General features: G+C 49.3%; 10 protein-coding genes across 10 annotated transcripts; 4 read left to right on the top strand and 6 right to left on the bottom strand.

Annotated features, from left to right (window-relative positions):
- Positions 1–322: 322 nt before the first annotated feature.
- On the bottom strand, positions 323–1,609 carry RhiXN_06604 (cAMP-independent regulatory protein pac2; the record flags this gene model as incomplete). The annotated part of the gene is made up of 5 exons (XM_043326420.1): positions 323–963; positions 1,019–1,160; positions 1,228–1,371; positions 1,447–1,510; positions 1,575–1,609. The coding sequence occupies 5 exons, from the start codon at positions 1,607–1,609 to the stop codon at positions 323–325; spliced, it is 1,026 nt and encodes a 341-aa protein (XP_043181852.1).
- Positions 1,610–4,606: 2,997 nt separating this feature from the next.
- On the bottom strand, positions 4,607–6,426 carry RhiXN_06605 (uncharacterized protein; the record flags this gene model as incomplete). Its single annotated transcript, XM_043326421.1, has 7 exons — positions 4,607–4,895; positions 4,952–5,162; positions 5,237–5,374; positions 5,463–5,594; positions 5,671–5,698; positions 5,760–6,255; positions 6,326–6,426. 7 exons carry the CDS (start codon positions 6,424–6,426, stop codon positions 4,607–4,609), a joined length of 1,395 nt encoding a protein of 464 aa, XP_043181853.1.
- Positions 6,427–7,617: 1,191 nt separating this feature from the next.
- Positions 7,618–8,898, top strand: RhiXN_06606 (uncharacterized protein; the record flags this gene model as incomplete). The annotated part of the gene is made up of 2 exons (XM_043326422.1): positions 7,618–8,163; positions 8,236–8,898. 2 exons carry the CDS (start codon positions 7,618–7,620, stop codon positions 8,896–8,898), a joined length of 1,209 nt encoding a protein of 402 aa, XP_043181854.1.
- A 709-nt stretch (positions 8,899–9,607) lies between these two features.
- On the top strand, positions 9,608–10,567 carry RhiXN_06607 (basic region leucine zipper protein; the record flags this gene model as incomplete). The annotated part of the gene is made up of 1 exon (XM_043326423.1): positions 9,608–10,567. The coding sequence occupies one exon, from the start codon at positions 9,608–9,610 to the stop codon at positions 10,565–10,567; it is 960 nt and encodes a 319-aa protein (XP_043181855.1).
- Positions 10,568–11,417: 850 nt separating this feature from the next.
- RhiXN_06608 (ribosomal RNA large subunit methyltransferase F) lies at positions 11,418–12,351 on the bottom strand (the record flags this gene model as incomplete). The annotated part of the gene is made up of 5 exons (XM_043326424.1): positions 11,418–11,822; positions 11,887–11,976; positions 12,031–12,100; positions 12,154–12,254; positions 12,301–12,351. 5 exons carry the CDS (start codon positions 12,349–12,351, stop codon positions 11,418–11,420), a joined length of 717 nt encoding a protein of 238 aa, XP_043181856.1.
- Positions 12,352–12,726: 375 nt separating this feature from the next.
- RhiXN_06609 (ribosomal RNA large subunit methyltransferase F) lies at positions 12,727–13,236 on the bottom strand (the record flags this gene model as incomplete). Its single annotated transcript, XM_043326425.1, has 5 exons — positions 12,727–12,805; positions 12,859–12,869; positions 12,922–12,997; positions 13,049–13,108; positions 13,166–13,236. The coding sequence occupies 5 exons, from the start codon at positions 13,234–13,236 to the stop codon at positions 12,727–12,729; spliced, it is 297 nt and encodes a 98-aa protein (XP_043181857.1).
- A 151-nt stretch (positions 13,237–13,387) lies between these two features.
- RhiXN_06610 (acyltransferase) lies at positions 13,388–15,766 on the top strand (the record flags this gene model as incomplete). The annotated part of the gene is made up of 10 exons (XM_043326426.1): positions 13,388–13,472; positions 13,534–13,570; positions 13,624–13,667; positions 13,724–13,925; positions 13,977–14,156; positions 14,206–14,346; positions 14,399–14,491; positions 14,555–14,888; positions 14,942–15,105; positions 15,160–15,766. The coding sequence occupies 10 exons, from the start codon at positions 13,388–13,390 to the stop codon at positions 15,764–15,766; spliced, it is 1,887 nt and encodes a 628-aa protein (XP_043181858.1).
- A 321-nt stretch (positions 15,767–16,087) lies between these two features.
- On the bottom strand, positions 16,088–17,603 carry RhiXN_06611 (ferrochelatase; the record flags this gene model as incomplete). Its single annotated transcript, XM_043326427.1, has 7 exons — positions 16,088–16,276; positions 16,332–16,493; positions 16,543–16,999; positions 17,052–17,299; positions 17,353–17,387; positions 17,436–17,443; positions 17,491–17,603. The coding sequence occupies 7 exons, from the start codon at positions 17,601–17,603 to the stop codon at positions 16,088–16,090; spliced, it is 1,212 nt and encodes a 403-aa protein (XP_043181859.1).
- A 483-nt stretch (positions 17,604–18,086) lies between these two features.
- On the top strand, positions 18,087–19,400 carry RhiXN_06612 (ribosomal subunit domain-containing protein; the record flags this gene model as incomplete). The annotated part of the gene is made up of 1 exon (XM_043326428.1): positions 18,087–19,400. One exon carries the CDS (start codon positions 18,087–18,089, stop codon positions 19,398–19,400), a length of 1,314 nt encoding a protein of 437 aa, XP_043181860.1.
- Positions 19,401–19,956: 556 nt separating this feature from the next.
- On the bottom strand, positions 19,957–21,630 carry RhiXN_06613 (uncharacterized protein; the record flags this gene model as incomplete). The annotated part of the gene is made up of 3 exons (XM_043326429.1): positions 19,957–20,798; positions 20,852–21,351; positions 21,404–21,630. The coding sequence occupies 3 exons, from the start codon at positions 21,628–21,630 to the stop codon at positions 19,957–19,959; spliced, it is 1,569 nt and encodes a 522-aa protein (XP_043181861.1).
- Between the last annotated feature and the right edge of the window lie 369 nt (positions 21,631–21,999).

The following is a 21,999-nucleotide window of genomic DNA, read 5'->3' on the forward strand; positions in this document are numbered from 1 at the left end:
GGAGCACCATAATGAAATTTGGTGCCCCCTTTCACCCAGTCCGAGATCACTTCGAAATTAGGCGTGCATCACATCCAGGCTATAAAATCTATATGGTGCTCAATTGTGTTCGCTTTCAATACCCGAGCCAATTGTGGATTCGGCACCTGCTGGAGCTACATAGCTTCTTTGTTTATGTTTATGTGGTTGAATTTTGTGCAATCACAAACCATGCTTGTTGTCCGCTGTGAGAAGGGTATCGACACAATTTATCTTAGTAATACACTACAGGCCTATACTAATGCACTGTGCTAATAGATACATGCATACATTCAATAAAACACTACTTCATAAATCGCGTTTGCAATGCACTCAATGCCTTGTCGTCCGCAGAAATACGAGGAATTCCAGTAACACGGGAAACGACCGGAAGTGGAAGGATTATACGAGGATCTGGAATTCCCCCGGAGGGTGGATAAGATGATGAGATGCGTGGAAGTATCGACCGGGCATTCTCACGATTGCCGGTGTCGAGCGGAGAGCTACCGCCGGTTTGCTTCGCATCTTCTGGAGGAACTGTGGTTTGAATATTCTCACCGGGGGATGTCACTGCTCTACGTAGAGGAGCGGGACGGCCTACGGGTTCCGGCGTAAGGGGATGGCTTCCACGATATCCGTGCAGATCGTTTGCTTGAGAGAACCCTAAATCCCGGGAAGATGAGCTCGCATGGGAGTAGGGGGATCTAGGACTACTATGCGGCCTTGAGATTCCGCTATTACCGGAATGGGGTGAAGTGGGCAGTGGGGATATTCGGTAGTGTACATGGGCAAACTGAGTCGGGCTAGTTGGCTCGGTATTCCGGCCTTGGCCACGCCTCGCACGAGCGGGTTGAAACATATCTTCGGGCACTCGAAGCTTTGCGAGTTCGGGTATATCCTCTACTTTGAGGAGACTATCCACTGTGGATTGATTGTAGTAAGCCACTTGTACAACTCAGTTAGCGTAAGGAAGCCATCGCTGGGTAGAGATATACCTTACCCATATGCCATTTGCGAATACGGTTGACGGGATCAACTGGATTATGGAAGTGTACACTGAAAGTCTGCTTGATCAATCGGCCATCTTGAACAGCTTGAGGCTCTTGAGGGTCAAAGTCCCGTTCGTGATAGAACAAAAAGTCCTGTTAATGTGCAGGTGTGAGCAAGAGACTTGTAGCAAACGATTGGCAGAGACTAAACGGATCTTACATTTCTAACGCGACTGGTCCCCCATTTTATGCCATCGGTCCAACGCTCCATGCTACCGCCAACGTTCGAAGAGAGATCGCGCTCCTCCCATACGTAGACATCACCGGCGGCAAGGCTCTCCCTCCCGTCGAGATTGAGTCGTTGCTAAAGTGAACAAAGAATCAGGGTTACCCCAGTCAGCTTCCTCGAACATCGGCTCTTCGAGCATATGCTACTTACTTCGACCTTTGGCAGTAGATTTAAAGAAACTGCATAAAATATTACAAGTGCGCTGTGCACAGAACTGCAGTGCAACACGAAAGATTGAATGATGATAGTTGAAAACTGAAATTAAAGTGTGCGCTTACCTGACAGTAACACCTTTCAATGTCGGTACTGACATCTTGAATTGATAGAAGAGGATAGGAGAGTAAAAGCGAAAGCGAAAGCGAAGAGAAAATGTGGAAACTCGGTGCTTTTTGAGCAAATTGGCAAGGCCGTCGTACTGTCTTCACACTATATCAGCTACTTGGACCCGCGGGGCCCAGGCGGGGTGTCGACTATAAGCCTCCATCCAAAGCTAGCCTAGCTACCTGAATATTTTCAACACTTTCAAAACGAGCATGGTCCTGAGGCTGTGTGCTACGAAGGAGACAAACAAGGTAGACTTAACGGCGAGATACGATAGACCTTCCTAGTTTGTGATCTCAAGAACGATACGCAATGCCTGCAGGTCACCTGCAGGAATGACTACTATAGATGATTGCCACCCGGATTTAACAAACTCTTCCGAAGGGGACGAAAACACACAATAGGAAGCGCAAGATTTGCGTACGTTTTTAACAACGTTGCGCATGGTTATGCATTGTGTATGCGTGCGCTCCAAAACGGAGATCGCCTTAGCCCGAACTCAAGATTACGGACAATCAATATAATAAAATTTGCCTCTTGAAACTTGTCGTCCTACTTCCCCTCGAGTGTCGATCACGTCTATGTACATTTATACGAATAGATTTACACACTTCCGATCTTCTGATGTCAGATGTCACAATGCCGAGAGTGGGTGACTACCCGTAAGCGTGAGAGCGATTTAGAAGTTCTAGATCGCTCGATCATCGGTCCGTCGGATACGGACCGATTCCGTGCCGACGGGCAAGCGGACCCCAGGCGCAGACCTCCCCCGTAAAGCCGAAAGGCACGCATCCACGCAACCGATTCTAGAATTTAAAACACACTACCGCAATCAACTTAGTCAATTTGTAATATAGCTGAACATAATTGACCATGCATATAGTCGTCGAGATCAATATACAGTTGGGTTTTAGTACTTATAAACCGTGCGGGGAGCTCAGATACCACCCCTGAAAGCTATGAACATCATTGAGGATCATCCCAACCTTGTGTATTCCATTATACTAGATGACGAAGACACTCAACCGGCTTGTCTCAGAAAAGCCATACGCGTCAGCGCGGCCTTAGCAGCTCTATACTACCTTGGTACCACAATTCGTAATAGGATCAGAAAGCCTAGCCGTTGTTATCTTACACGCCCAAACCTGCAACCAGAGCCTCGTCTGGCGCGGTGATTGCACGGGACTATTGGTGGAAGGGATCAGGCGACTTATATTTACTTTGTTCCAGCTCGATCAGGCACGCTTTGGCGTCGGCGGCCTTTGGAAGAGGTCCAGCAAGCTCCGGGCAGCCCCCCAGAGCATGTATGCGCGCATTGAGTCTCATTTATCACACTCACACATTTGCACGTAGGTATAAGATGTGGACCCTGAGCCATTTAGAACGCATTATGAAGTCTAGAAAGGGGGGTACCCCCCCTCTCTAGATTTCAATGACAATCCTCATGATTTAGAATTTAGACTTGCAGGCCAAAGTCACTTCCGGCGGATGCAACGTAATTGGATTTGTTACCAGGGTCTCTATTTACATCCGAAGAATCTAGACCGCTCTGACTTCTAAATTTCGTTCTAGATTGCCGATTTTGCCTTACGGGTAGTCACCCAGTATCTAGGAGCAGATGTATTGCCACCTGCCTGGTTTGCTCCGTGGATTTCTCCACAAATATCCCACCGACACGGGCCATAAACCTCATAAATTTTATTTTTTGAATAGTCAGGAAACTTCGTTTGGCATCCACCCCATCATTTATAATATCGGCGGTGATATATAATTCCCTGGCCTTTAGTGCGAGTGTTTGCCTCGAGCTCACGCGGGTTGGACGGCAAATTTTCAGCGCATAAACACGATAGGATCATTGGGTGACTACCCGTAAGGCAAAATCGGCAATCTAGAACGAAATTTAGAAGTCAGAGCGGTCTAGATTCTTCGGATGTAAATAGAGACCCTGGTAACAAATCCAATTACGTTGCATCCGCCGGAAGTGACTTTGGCCTGCAAGTCTAAATTCTAAATCATGAGGATTGTCATTGAAATCTAGAGAGGGGGGGTACCCCCCTTTCTAGACTTCATAATGCGTTCTAAATGGCTCAGGGTCCACATCTTATACCTACGTGCAAATGTGTGAGTGTGATAAATGAGACTCAATGCGCGCATACATGCTCTGGGGGGCTGCCCGGAGCTTGCTGGACCTCTTCCAAAGGCCGCCGACGCCAAAGCGTGCCTGATCGAGCTGGAACAAAGTAAATATAAGTCGCCTGATCCCTTCCACCAATAGTCCCGTGCAATCACCGCGCCAGACGAGGCTCTGGTTGCAGGTTTGGGCGTGTAAGATAACAACGGCTAGGCTTTCTGATCCTATTACGAATTGTGGTACCAAGGTAGTATAGAGCTGCTAAGGCCGCGCTGACGCGTATGGCTTTTCTGAGACAAGCCGGTTGAGTGTCTTCGTCATCTAGTATAATGGAATACACGAGGTTGGGATGATCCTCAATGATGTTCATAGCTTTCAGGGGTGGTATCTGAGCTCCCCGCACGGTTTATAAGTACTAAAACCCAACTGTATATTGATCTCGACGACTATATGCATGGTCAATTATGTTCAGCTATATTACAAATTGACTAAGTTGATTGCGGTAGTGTGTTTTAAATTCTAGAATCGGTTGCGTGGATGCGTGCCTTTCGGCTTTACGGGGGAGGTCTGCGCCTGGGGTCCGCTTGCCCGTCGGCACGGAATCGGTCCGTATCCGACGGACCGATGATCGAGCGATCTAGAACTTCTAAATCGCTCTCACGCTTACGGGTAGTCACCCATTGATTAACGGCGTTCGGGAAATTCTCTTTAGATTTCGCACTCGGCAAAAAGGCTCGTGTGTGTGTGCATGGATTGTACCTTGAGCGTACAGATTCACCGCCCGAGTGCTAGCACTCAAGCTGGACACCACGCTCGTTCATCGTACCTGACCGAGACATTATTGTACCCTTTTTTGATCTACATATCAGCGCGGATACCCGACCAAAGCGACCCGACATCCCGTTCCCATCCGCCCAACCATATCTCTACGGCTGGTTCTCGCACGCCCTTGACTGTATCGACTTGGACGAAACTAATCCCGCGAGCGAGCGCGTCTGTCCAGAGAGTGCGTTCGGCAGGGTCTCGACACTTGTACGCAAGCAACACAATCGGTGATGAGCCCGAATCGCTTGGGCCTTGCAAAAGGCCAACGAGTGTGTCGAGCAAGGCCCCAAACGATGCAGTGTTGTAAGTTACGTCGGCCATTCTACCGTCAAAGGTGTGTGAAGCTTGGCTAACAATAGGCGACTCACTCGTACTTACATGATCACATCAAACGGACATTGTGATCCCGACATGCGATCTGTGTCCCAAACATGGCCGGGAATCGGATTGTCCCAGTCAAGTTCTGTCGCGTGTAGCTCGATCTTACACGTGCGGCGAGATTCCTCGGATCCTTCGACGGTATTGATTCTGTCGTCAAATAGGTGCGAGTTGGCTAATCGGTTATGATCGATGAGTTCAATAGCAGAGACTAACATGCGCAAGAACAATGAGTGGTGTGTTTGGTACCGAGGTAGCCAACTCCGACAAAAAAAACACACTCACACAGGTCAGTTGCTAAAATCTTAGCACACACAAAGGGTCCAGCCCGTTCCTCTTGCTCCTGGTCAACGTTGCGCACGTTCCGACTGTATCCCGCGAGAAGTGCGCCCAGAACCAGCGAAACGAGTCCTGTCCCTGCTCCTTTTTGGCGAAAAGGAAATAAATAAGTAAATGACGACCATGGGGTTTTATGTCACTTTTATGCTACGAAACTTGCGGCCCCGCTCACCTAGCTCTATTACTTGCAATATCCGATCTTGGTTCGCTGGCTGTAGCCTTGTTCGGAAGGCCTCAATCAGCTCGTGGCGTTTGTCTGGGCTCTCGGGTTGCGCAAGGAGTTTGGCAAGCCACCAAGAGGCACCTACGCCCGAGTCCCTGTGGATGATCATCGGCCTCGACAAACTGCAGTCTATTCTCCATACACGCGCGACTCTTACCATATTTTCTAATTCGGAGCGTGCCCCACTGTTAGTGAACCCAAAGCGGGGCATGCAGGTGTACAAGCCCCTCTAAAATAAAAACCCACCTTGTCCAAATCAAACGATGTTTGCTCCGTTATGCGCAGTGTACCCCAATTCGAGGGTAGAGAATATAAGCGCTCAATCTTTTCTTGCTTTGCAACGCTGTGCTCGGCAGGTTTAGATTTAACTTTAGACTGCTTGCTCGGTGTCGATCGGGTTGCCCGTGTCTCCCTGTTTTCGCCCACGAGCACGCTGATAGGCAAAGAAGTCACGGCAAGGGGCAGCCGTCCAAACTCGGGTTGCGTAAAGTCGAGGACTAGAGAATAATAGTGATCACGAGTCGAAGTTTCTCTACTAGATCTAGAGCCGGGGTTTGAATCGACGGCCAGGCAGAGTCTCCAGGTGTCGCCCGGTCGAGCTTCGGTGGGGAGTGCGACGCTCAAAGGTTTGTACGATGCGCTGCCCGGTTTCCATGTTGTTAGTTTGGTGAACCCGCCGCGGTGGAGTGCGCCCGAGTCGAATTGCCAAGTAAAGTATATATCATGTTCCGTTTCGCATATTCTGCCCAACGGAAAGTTAGAGCCTTGTGAGTGGGGGTATATAATGAGAACCAAGAGAGAGCATAATGTACTCTGTGCGCAAGTCGTTTGCGATCTGGGGGACAAACGTCACCGGCTGACCAAGTGGACAAGCTTCGGGAGGTGGTCGAAGGAACGAAAGGTACTCGAACATGGTTTTTGGGTAGAATCGAGAAATAGTATAATGATTAAGTGTGATTAATTCCTGATGGGGTCCAGTTGATCTCGTTTGATTTGCCGGATCAATTTTTTTGGGGAAGGGGGGGGGGTCGAAATTTGTCGGGTTTGCCAGTCACCTGATATGTCCGGCAGAGATCCTTTTGGGCCTGAACTGCTCCTGTGCTTGCGTGAAGACCAGGGCGATCAGAGATGGATCCGGATTTTTTGCTAAATAGTCCGAACCGGGGCGGCGTGCAAGTATTCCAGAACCGAAGCTTAAGCTCAGTGTTCATAGGTGGGTACAAGCCTTCTCCAAGATTCGAGACCCAACCGTCGGATAGTTTGCATCCCCCCCCCCATCGATCTGAATCATGGCCGGGTTACGGACTGGCATTCTCGACTTGGTGAGTAGTAGTGCTAATAATATATCAATACCGGTCTCGACCTCGAGTCCTTGATCTTTATTTTTTATCCAACAAATACAAATTGTGCAAGGAACCAAAACCTGTGAGAGGAACTTGATCAAATCAAAATCAGCCAATTAAACTCTTCGATGCCCGGACTCGATTGGCCGGGAGTGGGAGGGGTGAAATCGGTCGATCGTATGCGCATGTACCGGCGCTGAATCGTTCCGCGTGCCTGGGAAAACTTCCTATAGTCGGAATGAGCAGAGGGGGTGGATTGTGAGCACAGTTTTAGGGTATATGCGCGCATCCAGGACCTAAGTATATAAATATATAGGTACCTTGCAGCTCCAGGGTTAGGCATCAGAGCGCGCCGGTCCCACCTAGCTCTAGGCCCGCTATTTGCATTGGGTCAAGGCGCCTTTGGTGCGTGTAAGTTGGGGAACAGAAATGGAGACAGGAAACAGAGCTACTTGCTACGTCATATGTATAGAGTTTTGTCTCGAATTTGACACATGAGTGACGCATTGAGGAGATGGGCGCGACCAAGAGGAGACAGAGTGCGCAAAGGAAGATCCGTATGGATTCCGAAATGTACCTTTTGAGGACAAATGAGAGGATAACCTAATCATGAGCCGAGAGTGTATTGAACCTTTTTTGCAAGGATGTGGCCCTGAAGGTGGTGGGTGGATCGAAGAGACCCCCACAATCCGTGTTTCTCCTGTGGAAAACCACGACCCGGGGATGGGAGCGTGTTGAGCCAAGTGAGTCGTCAGTCGTCGATGTCACAACATGGTGCGCCTGGAGCAGCGGTGCAAAAGAAATCGCGGCGACCGGTGTTGTCTCCGCACGTTGCCCATGCCCACGCCTTTGCCGCCGTGCCATCCCCCGGCGGGCCCAAATCTGCCAGTTCGTCATATTTCCCGCTCCCTAACCCCCCCGCTCCTCTGCGGGCCTTTGCACTTGCCCAAAGTGACACCAGCCATGGCGCAGAACCCAGCACGGCTTCCTATCCCAACAGCACCAGCAATCCATCTGCCCACAGCAGGCGAGAAAAGCCCAAGGAGAACAGGAATGCGTCGTGTAGCTCGCGCGGACAGGCCGACAGACCGTGCAAGTCGCCCTCTGCCCCTTCGCCCTCGCCATCCCACTATCAGTTTGCATCCGCCGCTCCCTTTTCGGTCTCTACTCCCAACCGGAGCTCTGCCCTCTCGTCCTCGAGCAGCGCATCGATACGTTCGGCCCTGAGTATTGCAGAGATAGACTGGTGCGTTCAATTCGTATCATCACATATGCATTCCAAATCCCTCATTTTGATCGACAATACTGTCGGATTACGCATTCGGGTTTACGAGATACACAGCTAATGGTCGTTTCGATTGTGCAGTTTCTTTGTCCAGGGGTCGCGGTCCTCTGCGTACTCGGCTACCCGATCCAACTCGTCCTCGTTATCTCGTGCACCAAGCGATGCGGGCGGAGGATCGGCGTCCTTATCGGAACTGGGTCTGAGCTCAAACGAAGAGGGCGAGAGATGGGTGAGCGACGAGGCCGAGAGAGAGCGGCAGCGGGAAGGGCGGAGAGCGTTTATGAAGGCCAGGCAGAACCTCAGGGACGAGGCCAGGCGCAGGAGACGGGAGAGCAAGGGCGAGTCGGTCGATGTTTCGCACGCTGCGACATGGCGCGAGGTCATAGGCACCAGCACGACCATGCCGCTCAGGGGCATCCCCGAGTCCCGTGCCAGTTCCAGTCATGGCCATTCGGCTGCTGGCAGTCCTCGTGCTTCCCAGATGGCGAGACGCTTTCCGGCCCCGCTCACCGACATGCTTGGGATGTCGTCGCCCCCGCCTTCGGGCCCGGGTCCCCCATCTGGATCAGATGTTCCTGTCGATACACTTGCCGACGCTCTGTCCGAGCCGATGAATCTTTCCGGCACGCCTCCGGAAGAGCAAAAGAGCGACCAGGACTCCACCCCTGATGGAATTCCTACCTTGAACCGTTTCGATTCGGACAACACGGCCGTTGGGCTCCCTGCCGTTCCTCAAGTTGATACCCAGCCGTTATGACTAGCACCTCTTTTGTTTTATTTTTGCATTATGATTCTGGTCTCTCATATCGCATGCACCCATCCATCACTCATCTGCATTTTTTCTTTTTCTTTCCGTTGATTTATCACTGCGCTTTCTAGGGGGAGTTATGGGCTCATATCTTATTTTGGGAGTCATGTACGATCGTTGGGCCTTATACACGGTAGATTAACATCGTATACTGCATGTATTCTGGAGCAGAATCAATTTGTATTGCATCCTGGGAGGCAAGTGGGGTGGAGGTGGATGCATGAGTAAGCCTGCTCGGGCTGGCAGAAAGCTTGTGAGTAAGCGAGTGGAAAGGGAGGAGGTATGAACGCAGTCCCCCAGACACTCTCGAGCAGTTGTCATTTCGCTATATGGCGTGATGCGGGGGGAACGGGCCCCCCAAAAAGGAGCGTGATTGTGTTTAGTGGGATAGAGAACCACAGTCAATACCTGAACACTACGAAATCCAACTTGACGATGAAATAAAGAGGAGTAAGAATGAGGGTGGAGGTCCTATATCAAACGTAAAATTAACCGGTCCGCGATCCGTCATGTCCAGGGGTGACCGGGGTCCGGAGCGCTTCCCACTCGATTAGAGGGAGCTTATCACTGAACCACCACAGAGGCACTCCACCCCCAGCCGCCAGCACGCAAAATCACACCAAGCGCATAGAGAATAAGAAAAAAAAATAACGAGCAAATGGCATCGTCGAATCTACAGGGCCTGAATCTGGTCCACCCCGAGTCGCCGCCATCGAATCTGACCGATGCCCAGGACTTGCTATCCACCCCTCTCTTCCCAGACCTCGCAGCCCACCTGGACCTCTGGACAAACGTCAACTTTGCGTCTGACGAGCCATTCATCAGCGCTCGAGATCGCGAGCTGAAAGAGAGCGAAACCGAGGTCCCGCATGCGGATAGTCTCACCCGCAAGGAAGTCGCCCATAGCTTTACGGCCCCTGCTCCCTCGCCTGTATCGGCCGATGCGCTCCCACAGAGCCATCAGTTTGATTTCCAGCGCTTTCTCGCAGAGTTTGGGATCCCTCCGCCCAATGCGGGTGGTCTTAATATCCAGACCCCGTCTGGGATACCCCAGCCCAGCTTTTCCTCGAGTTCATTTGGCGCTGTCCCTGCAGCAGCACCACAGAGTACGATCCAGCCTGCCCAGTCCGAGGTAACTCCCGCCGCCAAACGGGCACGCACAGCCAAAACGACATCATCCTCGACATCATCATCATCACCATCAGTACCACCATCCTCATCCTCCTCCTCATCGCCCACCACATCCACCGCTCTCCCCGATCCATCAGAGGCGGAACCGGACACCTCGACGCCGCTCACCGCCGCCGAGGACAAGCGCCGACGAAACACGGCTGCATCGGCTCGCTTCAGGCTTAAGAAAAAGGAGCGCGAGGCTGCGTTGGATGCCAAGGCCCATGCGCTCGAGGAGCGTGTGGCCAGTCTGGAGCGCGAGTGCGAGGGACTCAGGCGCGAGAATGGGTGGTTGCGCGGTTTGGTCGTTGGTGTCACCGGTGGTGTGGTCCCGAATATGAGCGATGTGCCTATTAGCGCTCCGTCTGCCGCCAATGCGACTGCAGCTGCGACTGCGACTACAGCGACTGGTGCCGAGAAGCGCAAGCGAGATGAGGAGTCTGCGTGATGGGGTGGGATCATCAGAAGGTTTTGATTTGGGAAGCTGTATTCGTATGTATGATTTCCCCTTTTTATTCCCCTGTAACGCTTGAATTAATTCTTGATTGTCGAAAAGATGTATCTCCCCGACCCGCGACTTGCAATCCATCTTGTGTTTCCACCTCTGGTATATTTTGTATCCGTAGGGCTTTTTAACTGTAGGGCCTCTCTTCCCAGCCGCTTGGATATGTGTTTCAAGAGACTTGCCGAGAGGCGAATTTATGTTCTTATGTACACACGCACACCTCTTATCCCCACAACCAACATCTTTGGTTGTTCCTCCTCTTTTTACTCCCCCTTCGGTTCGTTTAAAATTTTATCGGCCTTTTTTTCATATGATTATACAATGAATCAGCGGAACTCTTTTTTTTTTGCCATTTTGTTTTACCGAGCGAATTCGAAGGCTGCGCTGTTGGAGCTACAGCGATAGATCATTGCAAAGTTGACATCATATCGGCATATATCTATATTGCGCACCTGGTGGTTGTGATGTCATGCAAAACCACTTGCAGTAAGCTTATTTGGAAGGCCCAGCGTTGAATCGTTTGCTCGATCGGCACTTCGGCGATCGGTGGATGGATGTGGTCTTGTTCAAATGTGGGCGAATTTAGCTCGTGGTAACAAGTTGTATGCGATTTGGTGCTATAGTTACTGAATAGCATCCTTTACGACTGTGTGAGCATGTACGGGTTCAAATATATCGCAGAGATATCGGAATTGCGATCCAAGGCCATATCAGGAAATATTAACCTCGAGACACGCAAAAAAAAGAACCAAAGCACAAAAACGAGAGTTTATGGTTCCTTCAAAGGCAACCACTACGCCAACGCACCAGCATCCAACTTTTTACTGACATAGCCCCAAAACGACTCGAAAGTACTCCGATCCTTGCCGCGAACCCACCGGACTTTGAGGGTATGGTCATCGACGACGCTAACCTCGCAAACCATCATGATCGGGCTCGCAGCAGCTTGGTTTTGCTTTTCGTCAAGGGTGGGTGCGGTACGTGCCATCCGTCTACGCGCTGCGCGAGTCCAGGTGATTTCGGATACTAAAACTCGAATTCGGGGTGGGGTTTGTTCTTCTTGACGCTGAAGCCTAGGAACGTCTTCAAGTACTCGAACGAGTAATTCATGGGAGATTGGTTGCGAGGTTGTGTGGTGGAGCGTGTTGGGGAGAGGTGCGATCGATTTGAGGGATGAGGATTTAGGTCGGGCGAGTGTCTGTTTGGTTTGTATGTGGAAGGGCAGCACTGGATATATGCGCGATGATTGGGATTTGACGTACGTCTGGAAGCCGGGTATCCGTAAATGACCATCCGACGACCCATCTTCGGGTAGTTCCTTGAATAATTTCGGCGATTGCGTAGTTGTCAATCTTGTGAACAGAGTGAGACCGAATCAGTGATGAGCTATACGAATTTGCGCTTACTCCCTTTTCCTTGATCGATTGGACCAGAGCAGTTACAGAGCTCATTTTACCGAGGAGACTTGTGTACCATCTGGAATAAATGTTGTATTCAATTCGCAGAGGCTGAATAAACAAACGACCAACTTGCATGTTTCTCTTAAACCCATACTTTCATCGATCATTCGCTGGACAAATGCAACTTCTCCTCCAGGCGTAATCATTTCAACCAATGCTCCGGTGCAGACCTGGAACCCCGTTAGTCATCTCTCAAATTAGTACCGTGAAACGTACTGCGTGGGGATCATATTCCTTGCTCTCCGCAGACCGATTGACCTCTTCCATATCGGAATAGAACGGGGGATTGCACATGCTAATGTGATACCTGCATCCACTATGCCGATCCGAGACAAGTTCTCGGGAAGTAGGGGAGACAAGACAGGCGCGTCTGGATTTGTGGGGTACAAGTATATACGACCCTTCACGCCGAATTTTGTTCTATATTTACTTGAGCTGCCGCGAGCGACCTAGAGTCGATATCTATATAATAACCAGTAGATGGGACGTGTTCAACGCAGAGGTCGTTTGAAGAACTCACCAGCGGCGATAAATTGCCAAGTCCGGTGTATCGAGCAGGCAAGAAGCGGATATATCGCTGTAGAACCCGTCCCACTAGCAAGGTTCCAAATATATTAATGGTCTCGGGCGTTCGGAATGGGCTTACACGTCGAGTCCGATAATAGGTTCGTCCGGAGAGATAGCCTTCACGACCTCAGATATCCATAGTACATAGTTCAATCTGAGGAAATATTTTTAGAGCTGTAATTCCTTGAGAAAATGATTCGTGCCGACCTATTTGGGACCTAGGGCGTGGTGTGAATATCCGTTTCAGCCGGACAACATCAAGGTTCCTACAGGTGGACATAGACGATCTTCGAGCAGGGTTACGTCCAGGCCAAAATCGCGCTTCAAAAGTGCCCGTGTCAAGGTCCTGCCAACCAAGCTCACGCCATTACGCAAGATATAAGAGGCTCGGACATACCGGTTTGCAGCGTCGTCTTTAAAGTTTAAACTATATCTTCCGCCCGTGTTCTTGAACAAGCTTAGTCACTATAGTCTCAGTATCAGGCCATTTGAGAGCCATCAAGGCAGCACATACAAGGGTTTGAGTGGTGGGAAAGCCTCAGCAAGTTGACCAAAGTCGATAGTCTCGTAAGGGCCTACGCTCATACCGTGATTGTTTGGTTCAGATGAACAGATTGGGGCATTGGGGCCCAGATAGACGCCCGGCTTCTATACAAACCGGTTCTCCCGCCTCGTGCCAGTAGATACTTCTCCAGCTGGCACCATCTCGATACCACACTTTCTCCTGTAATTCACAATGCCGTTTGGAAAGAGTCACGAAATCATACTTGGGATAGCTAGTCGGGGTGTTTGGGCATACTTTTCGGAAGCAAAGATTATCGGTATGTCGCGATCGTGGCTTTTGAGTTACATATGCAGCATCTTTACGCCAATTCATATCAGGTAGCGAAAACGTACCTGAGACTGGACCTGTTATTCTGTAGGTTAAATTGGACCGGTATACCACCTTTGGACCAACTAATGGGAATGCAGTGCGTGTACACATCATGCCATGGCAGTAGACGCTGCGGTTTTGTGTGAGTTACAGTTTGTAGTTGGTTATGAGCGAGCCTAGGTTTACGTGTGCATCAAGCTTGGGCCGTTCCCCATCATCGCCGTGTTCATTATTGGGCCAAATCATCTTTGTTCAAGAACCCAATCGCTAAATTCGTTCTGACCAATTCTGGTGTTCTGCCCGTCGATCGAAAGAATAAAGACAACCAAGTCCTCTTCCGAGCCACGTTTGAGGCACTTGCCCAAGGAGAAATTGTTGGAGTGTTTCCAGAGGGTACCAGGTACGTGTCGTTTTTCTATTCAATGTCACATATTATTGACCCTTGATGAAGCTATACAGAGCCTCAGATTGTTCAAGTCAAAGACGGTGTAGCTTGGTCCGCGTTGGAATACATGAAATGGAACCGTCTAAAGAAGGAAAAAGGAGAAAAGACACATCCAGATGCGGTGGTGATTCCTGTCGGGATTGTTTACACAGAGAAAAGCAGATATCGAAGCGGTGTGATTGTCGAGTGAGTCCGTTTCACCGAATCTATGTATGTCGCTCATCGTCGATATCAGATTCGGCAAACCTATCACTGTGGATCAATACGAGGCTCAGTTTCTCTCTGATGAGGAGGGCGCTCCACGAGCTTGCGCCAAAGACCTTACCAAACGAATCAAGTCGCAAATGTTATCATTGACAATAAATGCGCCTGATTGGTATGTGATGCAGATCATCGAGCCTTTTATAGCCTTACACAAGTTATCGCAGGGACACTTTGTATTCCGCAAAGATGGCTCGCTCATTGCTCTGGCCTCGTGCAAGATCACTCAGTCTTGATGATTTTGTGCCAGTATCACAAGTGTAAGGAATTGGGATATTTATAGTTTGCGCTGATGCTTATCATAAAGGTCATGATACCCTTAGTCTCATAGATGCATTCTCGGACCCAGATTCATCACCACTATTCGAATCAACAAAGAAGGCTCTTTTGACCTATTATTCGCTTCTGGAATCATCGAAACTTACTCATGAGGCACTGGCGGACTTACCCCTTCCGAGAACTTTGGACCCATCTGTCGACACCCCTCTTCCTTCCCGACTGTCTACATTGGCTGTTCTGCTCAAAGATACTATCGCTACTACAATCCGGCTTCCATTCTTTGTTCTTCCGGCATTGATACATATTCCAGCATATATATTGTGCCGCTTACTTGCACGGATGGTCGAAGAGGAGGAAGAGAGCCAAGCACAGATGAAGGTATGAGACCTCAAACTTGCCTAGGTATACACTCCTTCCTGACAATCCAAAAGATATTTGGTGGAATATTTGCTATGGCGATAATGACCTATCCGGTTATTTTCCTGTTCCTATGGGCGTTCCTTTGGCTTACGCCTGTCGGAGCACTCCTAGCAGCGGGTTTAGTCTGGTTGCTCGCAGTATACCACGTGAGCATCATTGACGACAATTATGAACAGTGAGCGGTACCTGGTATCTGTTCAGAAACTTGTTTCTCATTTACGTTATGCAGCGCTAAGCAATTCATGGCCGCATGGAGAGTTTTAATTGGGGTTTGGGGTCCCAGGAGTTGGGATCTTTCTCGTGCAGCAGTTGAACCATGGACCAAGCCGCGTGAACGTCCAGCAAACGAATGGATCATGCCAGCATCCGTAGATACCAACCCCCCTGTAACCAAAGTGAAGCAGGATGAGGCCGGAGGTGTTCCAAAGGTCGTTCCTCCAAAGCCAACCTCGATCCATCCCAAGGGGAAGAAGCGACCGGCCAGCCGTGGTTTGATCCGTCACGTACTCCGCGCCCGACTTCATGCGTCTCGGGCATTGGCTAGCTACCTTGAGGAACTACAACGCTCTGATAGTTTATTGCCTGCGACCCAGCGTATTGCTCAGCTGGACGTTGGATTGTCTTCCAAGTTGGGCGATGGCGAGGATATTCCTAGGAGACACGCTCACGCTGTAATCAACTATTTGCGAGGCAAGGGTGCAAAGATTTCCCAGCTTAGTCACGATGATTCAAGTGATTGGGCTGCCCTTAACTCCGATGGAGAGTTTGACACACCTTATGAAGAACGCTCAGAAGATACTCTCACTTGGGTGCCACCTCAGTCTTCCAGGAACTAACTACGCGTACTTCTTCCGTACAAAACAATTGGTTCTTGTATACTACCGTGTAATTAATATGTTGCTGATTATAACTTGTGATTTTGGGTTCCATGAAATTATATTTGGTACGCATATACTGTACATACCCCTCCTTCGCATCAGTAACACGTCATCTTTAAGACTTGTGGCTAGATAATATTCACTGACAAAGGGCTCTGTTTCTCATGCTTAGTTTTGAGCTGGCCATGGGTTCTCAATAGGTGCACAATGTTATTTCGGTATAAAACCACCGCTCATCCCAATTGAAAATAGTATTATAGGCAGAGTATACGCAAATGGTCAAGGGGGACCCTCGAGCCAAGCCTTTTGTTCTCCGCAGGTCTTGTTAGTACACCCAGGACACCTGAGACGCATCTGCACGCTTGTCTTGTCCTTGTTCTTCAAGTGCGAAGCAGCAATATCGGCGAGGGCACGGATAAATGTTGGCGAGTCATTTAGAGATTCGGCCCGTTGGATGTTCATACCAAGCTGTGCCAAGTTCTGAGTGAGTCGAACTAGGTCAATAGTGATTTACCCTGCTCACCTCTTCGCCTTCCTTCACATATTCATGATCTAACTCGTACAATGTCTCTATATGGTCACTTGTAAAGGCGACTGGCACCAACACGGCATTCTTGCGACCGAGTCTGGCTAATCCTTGAATAGCTTGTTGTGTTTGTTGGCCCATCCATGCCGATGGTCCGACCTAGTGCCCGAGATTAATACATGTGAAAAAACGAGTTAGCCATACTCACCTGTGATTGCCATACAAGCCTATAGGGCCAATCGCCCAGTTCGCGCATCACTGCCCCTACTGTCATCGCTACTTCGCTAACATACGGGTCTCCTCGGTTGACAACACTCATTGGAAGCGAATGAGCCGAAAACAAAATTACCGGTCGGTCCGAGTCGTTTCCTTCCCACTTGGCACCTGGCTCGCCCAAACCTGCCTTGAAATTGTTCAACGCAGCACGGACGTTCTCGGTAATTGCTTGGATAAGTCCAGGATGTGTTGCCCATCGGTCGATGACGCTCCATTCGATCTGGGATGGATACGCGGAATCCGCTGACATGGATCGTCTATAAAGCTCATTCAAACTCGACCCCGTGGTAGAGCAGCTATATTGAGGGTACTGTGTAAAAGCTACGGCACGCTTGACGCCATCGCGTTGCATTTCGCTCAGAGCGGTTTCGGTCAACGGCTGTGCATACCTGAGCCTTGTGATTGGCTATAACCCCATAGTGTCGACAAAATTTCACCTACCTAAACATAACATAATTTTTATGAGGTGCGGTTTCTGGAGAGAGCTCATCCAAGAGCTTTACCATCTCTTCTCCTTGGTGCCGAGTCCATTTCAGGATCGGACTTCCCCCACCTATTGCGGCATACTGCTCCCTGATGCTCGGAGTACGTCTTTTGGCAATCCACGGAGCAAGCCATTTTTGTGCAGGAAGAGGAATGAGGTCGCCATCATGAAAGAGGCGAGATAGAAATGGATGGACCTCGTCGAGCTGGAATTTATTGCTTGAGTTCAACATCAGAGTGCATACTAGGTGGACCTCACGTCTACTGGCCCGCCCATATTCATCATTACGATAGCTATCGGTGCGAGTTAGGATTAATCATGTGTACGGGACTCTATCTCACCTGTGGGTCTGCCTCTGCGTCAGTAGGTTTCCACGCAAATCACGCATAGACTTACCCCGACTTCTCATTTCGTGGTCTATTTACCAGGGACGCCAGTGACCGGGCGGCAGGCACACATGTTTTAATGCTTTGCTTAGATAGGATATTCCTTGACAGGTTGACCGACATGTTAGGAGAGAGAGAAGCACGAAGTTTGCTGGCACGGCGCCGAGGTGATAATGTTATAGTTTTTGTAATAGGATCCTAGATGCCTGTTGGGAGGCTGACGTCACTCTTATGGGCCCAGTATCGACGGTATTAGATAATTTTTGCACTTGAAAGAGCTTTTGGGCGTTTAAGTAGAGTTATCCTACCCTACAGCTGATTATGAAGGGTATGCTCGTCCCAGAGTCAAGATAAAGAACGATCGGCAAATCATGACAATCATCACGTGATCGATCTAGCCTTTTTACCACTCCCAGCATTCCCTTTGGTGATTGGCCGAATAGATCAGGTGCGTTGAGGTTGAGCTACCTTGAACCTACTAACCAATTATATGCTTATAGAAATTCTAAATCTTCTAAATCTAGCCTCAAATCAAGGGATTGTGAGCATTTGAAGTTTTATAATGTTTATCTGCTCGATTGATCCATACTAGCTGCAGGAGGCACCATGTCGGGTGGTGTAGCCCCTTCTACATTCTCCACCCTCCTTCGCCGCTCAAAGTTTGCCTCTTATGATCCCGTCATCAACCAAGTCTACACCAGTTATGGCGGTTTCGCACACCGTGGTCACTGGGGTACCAAACGCGACCTCCCTGGGAAAAGAAAACACAAAGTTCAAGACCCACTAGTATCATCATCTGGAGGGCGCGGCAGTGCTCGAAGGAACCCCGTTGCGTTCGTATCTGCGCTCGACTCGTCAGAAGGTCAGACCGAATGGTCATCTGCAGAAAAAGATGTGCGCTGGCTACGCCGCCTCGAAGAACTTGGCTTTGGGACTCGATTGAACGATATGAGCGCCTGGAGTAAACGCGTTGGAAGCTATAGCGGTAGAGCCATTGGAAATGTCGACTCCGAGTTTGGCTCATCTGAATCCGAGACCAGTCAGCAAATGTCGAACGCGCTACCCAATATCCAGTCGATGTCGGAGAGGCAGTTCAAGTCCTACATAGCCAAGTTACGTAGCCAGCGTGAAGAGTTCCACAAATTTCTTCAAGAAACCGGGGTGACGAACGAGGAAGGCGAGAACCGACCGCTCCCTATGTATGCATACGCTCAGGTGACATCGAATCATCATACTCGATTCCTAGCGCATATGAACCACGAAGCCGCGACACAGCCGACTTCAAACACCCTCACACCGGTACCACACCCCTCGGGTGGGTTGGATTACCTCAATCCCACTCCCCTCATGAGCCAACTCTTGTTCCCGAACCCTGTCAAGGGCCGCTATGTTCAATCCCCCGACAGGGCCCCCAGAATGGTGTCAACCCAAAAATACGACAGCAATGCTGTCGTGAGTATTGCCGGGTACAATGCAGTCTTGCAACCTGATGATTCTAGTGCCACTACTCAAGCAGTAAACTGGAACAAGCTCGCCGAGCGAGATTTCTCGCAACCGCCGGAGCAAGCGTCCAGTGATTATCGAGTCGAAGATCTGGAACTTTACGAAGTCCCTACCGTGGTGGGCAAATCGCGCCAGGGTATCCAAAACCGAGATCAAAATACGCGTGCGCGATTATTCCAAACGCCGATTCGAGCGTGCCAATCCTCATCGTCCTGGGACTTTCGAATATGTGTCTCACGTCGACACTCGTATTTTAAACGCAGACCCCATCTCGTTGAAGTCGACAGAAAGGTGGAGTGCACAACCAAAGACGCCTATGCAATCATATCAGGAGAAAAAGGCGATACCTCCAGGCCTATGATGGAATTGCTAGACCAGCTGCTAGATATTGCACCTCCTGGCAAAGGAAAGCTTTAGGTGGTTGATTATAGTAATTTGATTGGATCTTGCCTTGAATCCTATTCACATCACCCACTTGCGCAAGTAATCATTGTTATGAATATATTCGAACCAGGGATGTTTGGCCCACTTTACATTATACCTGAGGTTCAAAGGCATGCATATGAACGTGGTTGATGAGGAAAAAGAAATTCAATCGCCCTCCCTTCGAATTCACAAGATTTTCCCTCTTCCAAGAGCCCTTTCGATCGATCTTACCTATAGTCTGAAGTTCATATATCATATGATCGTTTTATTGTTCGTACATAGTCTTTCGTGTCTCAATAAACTCTCTCACTACTCTTGCATCTTTCTGCAGTAGCTATTGAATCAATACATCTTCTTACCCAATAAATATGGCTGGATGCGGCGAATTATACCGTACTGTGCCATGGCCTAGCTCCCAGACATACTCTGTTATCCAGTTGCAATGTTTAGTTTCTTACACTCAACGTCACTTCTTATGACCCGGTAAGTTCAAATTCGTAAATATTAACAGCATTCGTTTCCTGTACAATCGACCAAAAAGTTCAGATTACTCTCTGAGCTCTTCCAGGCACCCAGAAGACGATATGACAATATTTGGAACTTGATGGACTGTCCTGGATTCTTGTGCTGACGACAGCTTATTCGATGTTGCCATGTCCAGGCTGACAATCCTATGGAAAGTGGTTGTAGCTTGAATCTTATCCGTTGAGGCTCCATATTCCATTCTAAAGAACGATACCGGCTCCCCGGCGCCAAATGGGTCCAGATCAGCGGTCAACGAGGCCACACTTCCAGAGGCAGGTAGGTACATAGTTTCTTCGGGGCGGTCAAGATTTTCGCTTCCTGGAATTATCATGGTCGGCGACACCCTGTCCTCAGGTGAGAACACGGTCTGTGTAGGGCTCGGGTCTGCCTGTTTCCTTGGAGGAATCGGAATGCTGAAATAAGATGGAGAACGTATCCGTCGCTCAGGAATAACAAGGTGTGTACGAAAATCTTTAGGCAATGGAGGGATATCATCTCTTGATCCCGTTTTGATCCCCATCTTATCCTTCTTATTTCTGGACTGAATTGGCTGGCTCACACTCCGTGAACGAGGTTCGACCGGCCGTGCGCACTCACGTAAGTTTACACTCTTTTGAGCTGACTCGCTGACCGTCCTGTTTCCGCGGCGTGAAACTGAACTAGACAGAGGTTCTCCTCCATCAAAGTCAAACCCTTGCGAAATCGCCTTCGGAGAGGTTCCAATAGAGAATAATCTAGACTTTAATGTATCACGTGGCTGCAAGCCAGCAGATGACTTTGACCTGCTCTCCATCGTACACATAGGATCAGACTGCAGCCATATAGGAGGGATCGGTGGTGCGGTGTGGGGCATTGACACCTGAGCTACACAAGAGATAAATATACTGCATATTCTGTCCTGCACCAAAGCTACTTACTAGTTTTTAACGCCCTACCGAGGGACCCAAAAGAAGATCGCCGTTTCTTTTTTATGGAAGAGAGTGATGGTTGATATTCCACTTGTTGTATAGGGGAACCCTTTGTCGTAGGGGTAAAACAAGGGCTAAGACGATCAATCCCACCCGAAAGCTTGTGGATATCGGTGTTCGTTTTAGATCCTCTTATTAATGAAGGTACTACCGGAGGTGCTGGGAACTGATTAAGGATGAACCAAGGAGACGATGAATCAAGTTCAGATATGCCGGTTGAGATTTTGGGCCTCGTGGAATATCGCATAGCGGAAGGAGATATGTTCTCTTTTCTCGAGCTAACTATATGCGGGTCGAGCTGGAGAGGAGGAGGCCTACGACGTGGACGAGCAGGAGCGGTCCCAAACCGTGAAGACTTGAGCTTATCCTCAGGAAGGCTACTAGTGAGGTTTACGCCAAAATCAGATAATGGACGCAAGTTAAATGGCTTCAAGTCAATCAAGTCACTCCTAAGAAGTTATATACATCAGATGATCTGGGTAAATCGGTTGTAGTGCTTACCACCAGGCTTCGGAATCGTCGGGCCTTTCACTTGGAAGCGTCGTTGCATGTGAGTCAACTTGGTTTGTTTCATGAGAACTGACACTTTTTATACTTCTAGCTGAGTCTTGACTCAGGTAAGCAAGTAGGTGCACCGAACTTCGCCCAGAGTCATTTAACCGCTTTTGAAGCGATTGGAAAGAATGCAAAGATGGTAACGATTCTGAAGAACGAAAGATGGTGTCCATAGTTAAAAGATCGTTGGATTGAGGAGAATAATGTATGTTAGGTAACAACTTGGCTGATAATTGTGCTATATTCCTATTGTAAAGGTGTGCGGGGTGAGAGCTGGAAGTGACTGGTTTAGGGGTTCGCCCCTTGATGATCATATGATCAAGCACTCATGCACAGCCACTGATGTAGGTCAAATAAATGCCGCCTTTCTTGACAGGTGAATAGGATTCTTCCATAGGAAAACCTACCACATTGGCTCAATTCCCAAGAGAATTCATTTATCGGTATCCATGATAGGTATGGAGGAAGACCCGACCGCCAGCTGGACCCCGAGCTTGGAGATGCAAGTGGTGGCATGTTTCACCCAGGGTAGACTCTATCTA

Source organism: Rhizoctonia solani, chromosome 7 (genome assembly GCF_016906535.1).
Source record: "Rhizoctonia solani chromosome 7, complete sequence".
NCBI classification, from domain to species: domain Eukaryota; kingdom Fungi; phylum Basidiomycota; class Agaricomycetes; order Cantharellales; family Ceratobasidiaceae; genus Rhizoctonia; species Rhizoctonia solani.